General features: G+C 44.6%; 1 protein-coding gene across 2 annotated transcripts in view; it reads left to right on the plus strand.

Moving 5' to 3' along the window:
• The window catches only part of FSHR (follicle stimulating hormone receptor), a 189,102-nt gene extending 183,137 nt beyond the window's left edge, over positions 1–5,965 (plus strand). For both annotated transcript variants that reach the window (XM_068973535.1, XM_068973544.1), the window contains one exon: positions 4,732–5,965. In XM_068973535.1, coding sequence (XP_068829636.1) covers positions 4,732–5,965 — 1,234 coding nt within the window. The remainder of the gene's footprint in view (positions 1–4,731) is intronic.
• Positions 5,966–7,802: the final 1,837 nt, after the last annotated feature.

Raw genomic sequence — 7,802 nt, forward strand, 5'->3', positions numbered from 1 at the left:
CCAGGCAAGAATAGTGGAGTGAGTTGTCATTCCCTTCTCCAGGAAATCTTCCTCACCTAGAGATCAAACCCAGGTCTCCTCTGCAGATGGCTTCTTTACTGTCTGAGCCACCAGGGATGATCAAAGTCAGCTTTGGAGGGAGGAAGCAGAGATGTCATAACAGAGATTGATCACACACCCATAGCACATCTCCACCACGCTGCTGCTGCTAAGTCACTTCAGTCGTGTCCAACTCTGTGCGACCCCGTAGATGGCAGCCCACCAGTCTCCCCTGTCCCTGGGATTCTCCAGACAAGAATACTGGAGTGGGTTGTCATTTCCTTCTCCAATGCATGCATGCATGTTAAGTCACTTCAGTCGTGTCTGACTCTGTGTGACCCTATGGACAGCAGCCCACCAGGTTCCTCTGTCCACAGGATTCTCTAGGCAAGAATACTCGAGCGGGTTGCCATTTCCTTCTCCATCATGCTAAACCTCCCGAGCTCATCTTTGGAGCTTAGCACCAAAGTGGTGGAGATGTGCTGTGGGTGTGTGATCAATCCCTTTGTTCTCCACAGGGAGAACAAAGAGTCAGACACAACTGCACCGACTTAGCAGCAGCAGCAGCCTAGTATGTAACTGGGTAAAAAGCTGAGGTTGTGGAAAGGGGGTACTTTGAAGTTTACATGTTCCAGATATTTAAAGGATCCACCAGGGATACAGGTGCTTCCCAGGTGGTTTGGTGGTTAAAAAAAAAAAAAAATCCACCTGCCAAGTAGCAGAAGCAGGTTCAATCCCTGGGTCAGGAAGATCCCCTGGAGAAGGAAATGGCAATCCACTCCCGTATTCTTGCATGGGAAATCCTATGGCAGGCCACAGTCCATGGGGTTGCAAAAGAGCAGAACACAACTTAGTGACTAAACCACAACAATTGGAGATATAATGTACCGGGTATCAGGAATTCTCCAAGTTCCTGCCTCTCCTGAGCTCACTGACACAATCCATACCAGGCAGTCGCACTCAGTCAGATGATGCCCGGTTCCCACTCTTGCACAGTAGCCCAGCATAAACACAGCTTCTGTGATACTGTTTTACGGCTTAACGTAGCCACTTCTATTATTCAACCTTAACATGCAGACATATCCCCTACTCTAAAGCAAAATAAAACAAAACAGCCAAACAATACACACTCTAAAATGTTTTCAAAGTATTGAAGAGGCAACAGTCCACACTCAGACCCATGTAAAGGGTCGGCAGAAAAGGGGTTGCTCTTCAGAATTCTCACACATCATTAGGGAACTCCCCAGAATCAGACACTCCCTGCAAGTTAGCTCAAGAGCTAGGGAATTTCTTCTTAACAATTAGAATTTTTAAGAGCTTGGGCTGAAGCAGAAGGCCTGCCTCTTTTATATTCCAGAAAGAGATATTCCAGCCAGGTCAGGAAAGATACCAGTTTCACTGCCAAAATCCTGAAACTAAGCACCCCCCAGGAGAAATCTCAGAGGATGCTGAGACCACTGAAGGAGCTGCACATCATGTGCTGTCACGTGTGCATATATTCCTATATACCATAGGAATATATTCTCTTACTCAGGTGCCCAGACTCCTCTGGTCTCACCACCCCCTGGTAGTGTAGATGCAGCCTCAGGGATCACCCAACTGGAAATCTCCAGGTCTGTCTTACATTGTACCATTGAAGGATTTCCTTGTCCCTCTGGACCACTGGGCTCTCACCCTCTCTAGGTCCCTATTTTAAATTACATCAGGGCTTCTCAGGTGTGGCAAAGGAGAGGTCCACAGCTCTTCAAAGAAGACATGCCAAGACAGAGTACAGAAATCACAATGATGTTTAGTGATTTAGCAAATGATGTTTAGTGATTGAGTGTCTTCACTTTCATGCATTGGAGAAGGAAATGGCAACCCACTCCAGTGTTCTTGCCTGGAGAATCCCAGGAACGGGGGAGCCTGGGGGACTGCCATCTATAGGGTCACACAGAATCGGACACAACGGCAGCGGAAATCACTTTCTATTTAGCAAATTCACAAACCCACAACAATATGGTTATGCTATTCAGAAGATAATAAACACAGGATTTGTGTTTTAATTGTGTCACTTCATGGTATACCTTAGTAGCTGTAGTGTGGTTACGTAATGAAATTTGAGTTTAAGGTTGCATGATGAAACTGCCCCTCAATCTTCACTTGGAAATAATTCCTGAAATGTAAATCTTAGGCCCTGTGGCTGTGAGATTTTGGCCAATGGCCCTTCTGAACTCTCATGGAAAAATCTTATTATCCACTTCCCTCCCTCATTTGTCATTGAACTGGTTGTGTCCTTGTCATAGTTCTATACTCAGCTAACATTGTTATTTTGTCCTTGTTTTGTTATTTCTTGTACTCAGGAAGTGACTTAGCAGTAGCAGCAGCAGTACTCAGGTGCTTTCTTTCCAGCTAGATTTTAAACTGATGCACTGTGGCATATTCATTAAGTACCCACATAAGGCATGACCCCAATATGAACTCAGTACGTAACCACCATCCTCTGTCTTCATATTGCTGATACCTGCCTAGTATTCACTGCCAGGCATATTAAAACTTTGCACCTTTATCTCATTTAAGTTTCACAAAAGTAACAGCACTATTCTCTTCTCACAAAGGCAGAAACCGAGGCTCAGAGACTGTAAACAACTTGACCGATGCCAGTCAGACTCAAACTCTCTGGTCTGCCTATCTTCAAAGCTCAGACTCTGGGCCACTCTGCCATGCACTTCCCAAGTAACTGTACTTTGATTTATTGGGGTCCAGGAATACCACTTTTTAACTCCACCCCAAACTGAATTGCCAATTTATTATAATACTTAGGATTGCTGAGGTATTGCAGAGGCAAGACTTTATTTCCCCGGCTTCCATTTTTCTTTCTAGTCTTCTCCCATAGACATACATTGTTTACCATTTCCCCACTCATATCATTAGGTCACTTCTGTTTCAGGAAAGGAAAGCATCAATACTTAACATATACCAGTAGCAGTATCAACAATAAGCATCATCACAGCAGTCAACATAAGCCCCAGGAAGTGAAGGCTGTGTCTAGATGGTTAGTCAGATCCATTCCAGTGGTTACTTACTCCCTGTTCTTAGAACCGGGCTGCCGCCAATCCAATGACTGGAAAAACACAGAGTGATTCTCTTGTTCCCTCTTTGCCTGTCTCTGAGCTTGCCTTACTCTTTTTGCACGATCTCTGGCTAAACCAAAAGATTTTGTGCACGTTTTCAATTCCATATATGTTATTAACTGTTTAACTTCCTTAGTTTCAGCTATGACTGATGTAAGTAAGAAGCTCTATCAGTCCCTAAAACAAAACAAAATGACACAGTCTCCAGGGGGAAAAAAAAAAAAAAAGAGTCCATTGGCCCAAGGGAAAAATGACTTCCTGGCAATTCAATTCACTTTCTGGAAGGGAGAGAAGGGAGGAATCGGTTCTCACTAACAGCCCCGTCTCCTAGAGGGTCATGGGGAAAGTTCAGTCCAGTCCATGCCCACTGCAGACTTGACCAACCCCCATCATTCAGTACCTAATGGAACCTTTACCTCTTCCACACCCATCCACTCTCTCCTTCTTACTGTTGGGGGTGAGGGGACAGTCTTTGAATTGTTTTAACACTCACCTCCCCACTCACTTCTGAGATTTTGGTAAGGCTTGAGAAAAATGCCGTCACTCAACATTGCTGTGAGCTTGTCCCTCAGGGAGGGAGGAAATGAATAGGGGGTGTGTGTGTGTTTCCATTCAAAAGAAGACCCAGTGTGAAACATCCCCATTCCTTAAGACTTTGCTTCAAAACTATTCAGAACTACTACCCCCATCTCTATAAGTACTATCCACTTGTCTGAATAGAACATTTGTCATCTGCCTTTCATTCAAATCCCTTCTGGAAGTGCCTATATTCTGTTGGCAAGGCCCCTTGTATGTTGGGGTTCAAAGGGGGGAAACTAAGACAGGAAAAATGACCCCAAGAAGATCCAGCTCCCTAAGGCATGAGTTACAATCCCTCACAACCTGCATTCTCAGGTTGAGATCCTTTTGGGATCTTACTAGCAAACTGCTGAAAATGAGAGAGCCAGGCTTACCTTGCAGACAATGTCTGAGGCCTACTGTGGCCCTTGAGGAGTGAAATAATAAAGAATACACCCCTCAGTAACATTTCAGGCAGGTTACCAGACCTCCTAGTAGCACAACTACCAAAGAGCCAGGGTCAGAGTTGGCTGGGAACAAACTAAAGACTCTGATCTTCCACTCTATACAGACAAACTCCCACTTGAGTCAGAGGACAGTCCAAAGCTTCTAGGACTGGGGTTTAGTGTAGAGAAAATGGAATGTATACTACTCAGGCATATGAAGGGAGGGCTGAAGAGAGATGGGGAAGGGAGAGGATGGAGTTGATATCAAGTCTGTAAATTATCTGCACTTAACAGTAAGACTTAGCCAGTCCCAGGCGCCTTCCTCCCCACATTCAGTTTGTGGCCAGATGGTTTCCCGAGTGGGCCATCCAACTCTAGGAATATATACACAAGTTGTTCTGTTCATTTACAGTAAGAAGCATTAACCCTTGAGCTTAGTCTCAAGGGCAGACAAACTGTTAGAAGAAAAAAAAATCTCAAGAAGAAATCCCATTCTCTACCCTGTGTAAAGACAGTGATATATTTGCCATTCTGGATCCAACATGTTGACTCTGTTCCTTTTTGTATTTTTCTAGCTCTGACCTTCATCCAATTTGCAACAAATCTATTTTAAGGCAAGAAGTTGATGACATGACTCAGGCTAGGGGTCAGAGAATCTCTTTGGCAGAAGATGATGAGCCCAGCTATGCCAAAGGATTTGACATGATGTACAGTGAATTTGACTATGACTTATGCAGTGAAGTGGTTGATGTGACTTGCTCCCCTGAGCCAGACGCATTTAATCCATGTGAAGATATCATGGGGTATGATATTCTCAGAGTCTTGATATGGTTTATTAGCATCCTGGCCATCACTGGGAACATCCTAGTGCTGGTGATTCTGATCACCAGCCAGTATAAACTCACAGTCCCCCGGTTCCTCATGTGCAATCTGGCCTTTGCCGATCTCTGCATTGGAATCTACCTGCTGCTCATAGCCTCAGTTGATGTCCACACCAAAAGCCAGTACCACAACTATGCCATTGACTGGCAAACTGGAGCAGGCTGTGATGCTGCCGGCTTTTTCACTGTCTTTGCCAGTGAGCTTTCAGTCTACACTCTGACCGCCATCACGCTGGAAAGATGGCATACCATCACCCACGCCATGCAGCTCGAATGCAAAGTGCAGCTCCGCCATGCTGCCAGCATCATGCTGGTGGGCTGGGTCTTTGCTTTTGCAGTTGCCCTCTTTCCCATCTTTGGCATCAGCAGCTACATGAAGGTGAGCATCTGCCTGCCCATGGACATTGACAGCCCCTTGTCACAGCTCTATGTTATGTCCCTCCTTGTGCTCAATGTCCTGGCCTTTGTGGTCATCTGTGGCTGCTACACTCACATCTACCTCACGGTGAGGAACCCCAACATCACATCCTCTTCTAGTGACACCAAGATAGCCAAGCGCATGGCCATGCTCATCTTCACCGACTTCCTCTGCATGGCGCCCATCTCCTTCTTTGCCATCTCTGCCTCCCTCAAGGTGCCCCTCATCACTGTGTCCAAGTCAAAAATCCTCCTGGTCCTGTTCTACCCCATCAACTCCTGTGCCAACCCCTTCCTCTACGCCATCTTCACCAGGAACTTCCGCAGGGATTTCTTCATTCTGCTGAGTAAGTTTGGCTGCTATGAAGTGCAAGCCCAGACCTACAGGTCAGAAACCTCATTCACTGCCCACAACTTTCATCCAAGGAATGGCCACTGCCCCCCAGCTCCCAGGGTTACCAATGGTTCCAATTACACACTCATCCCCCTAAGACATTTAGCCAAAAACTAAAACACAATGTGCAAATGTTTCTGAGTGTTGAATGACAATTAAGTCTTGCCTTTGAAGAATATGTCATGCAAGAGCTGACAGAGCACTTCCACATACTTCATCTAATTTAATCTCCCTGGCACATCCATAAGGTAAATTGGTCAGAAACTATTAACTCCATGTGATTCATTAAGAAACTGAAGACTTCATAACAACATTAATAATTAAAATAATGTAGTACTACATAACATTTGTTCTATCCTTTATAGCGTTCAAAGTGCTCTTGTTCAGATCATCTCAACTGATCCCTATAAAAGTCCTATTAAATAGGCAGAACAGGAATTATGCTTGGAGTTTTATAGATGAGGAACGCACAACTCAAAGGGTTAAGTGACTTGTTCAAAATTGCTCAACTTATAAGAAGCAGAGCCAAAATTAAATGTTCTGACTCCCAGAGAACTTGCAAGAGAGGCAGTGCAAGATTTATTCACTCACTCATTCCCTCAATGAATATTCACTGGATATCTATGTGATGCTTTGAAATATGTCAACCTGAGTAGGCTGAACCCAGAATTCCCTTTCTTAAATATTTCCCATGAAGGTAGGCCACATGAAAGATTTTCAGGAAAACAGGAGGGTGGAAGGGAAGCTGCAGCCATTTTGTCACTCACACTTTGTTGCACATCTGCTGATTCGGCTCACTACTGTGAGTCTGCAGTGGGTCCACCATACCCTGGAACCTTCCTCGGGTCCTCTGCCTCTTAAGTCAAGTATATGAGTTTTGCTCCATGTTGAAGAACCCCCATCGTCAGCAGAACACTTTTATCACCAAGGTCAGAAGCAACAAGAACAGAAATAGACTTTAGTTTGACCTTGTGGAGTTTGTCTTGTGCTTATGGCTTCAAGAATGCTTGTGATCTTCCCTTTATGACTGTCTGCCCTATAGACTAGCATCAGATGCAGAGACAGCATCCTTACATAGCCCACTTTACCAACCTCCACAATTGTGTAAGTCAAATCCCTGTAACAAATCTCTGCTATATATATATATATATATATATATATATATATATATATATATATATACACACACACACACACACGGCTGCTTCTGCTTCTTCAGTCAAACCCTGACTGGAGTATACAACCCATATGGTGTGCCTATGGATTATATGGTTAAGAACACAGCAACTTTGGAATTGGAGCTGAGATTTCATTCTTACTCCATGATAAGGCAGGACTTCTCCCTATCTCAGTGTCTTCCTCTGCAATGGGAGTTGGTTATAGTATCTATTGGGCTGATTATAACAATTGGAAAAGAAAGTGGGTTTAAGGTACCTACTGTTATAACAGGCTTGATGAACAAGTTCACTTCTTTCCTCCCAGATCAATGCCTGAACTTGCACCTAGTTCTCCTGACCGGGATCTAGAACTCATTCCATCACATATTATTCCTGATAAATAACTACACTTGCCCTGCCTGCTTTCACAAATGACCCCATTTAGATGATCTGATCATCAGCTCTGTTCAGTTCACTCAGTCGTGTCCGACTCTTTGCAACCCCATGGACTGAAGCACTCCAGGCCTCCCTGTTCATCACCAACTCCCAGAGCCTATTCAAACTCATGTCCATCGTATCAGTGATGCCATCCAACCATCTCATCCTCTGTCGTCCCCTTCGTCTCCTGCCTTCAATCTTTCTCAGCATCAGGGTCTTTTCCAATGAGTTAGTTCCTCGTATCAGGTGGCCAAAGTATTGGGGTTTCAGCTTCAGCATCAGTCCTTCCAATGAATATTCAGGACTGATCTCCTTTAAGATTGACTGGTTGGATCTCCTTGTAGTCCAAGGGACTCTCA

The sequence above is a fragment of the Capricornis sumatraensis genome, chromosome 1 (genome assembly GCF_032405125.1).
Source record: "Capricornis sumatraensis isolate serow.1 chromosome 1, serow.2, whole genome shotgun sequence".
NCBI lineage: Eukaryota > Metazoa > Chordata > Mammalia > Artiodactyla > Bovidae > Capricornis > Capricornis sumatraensis.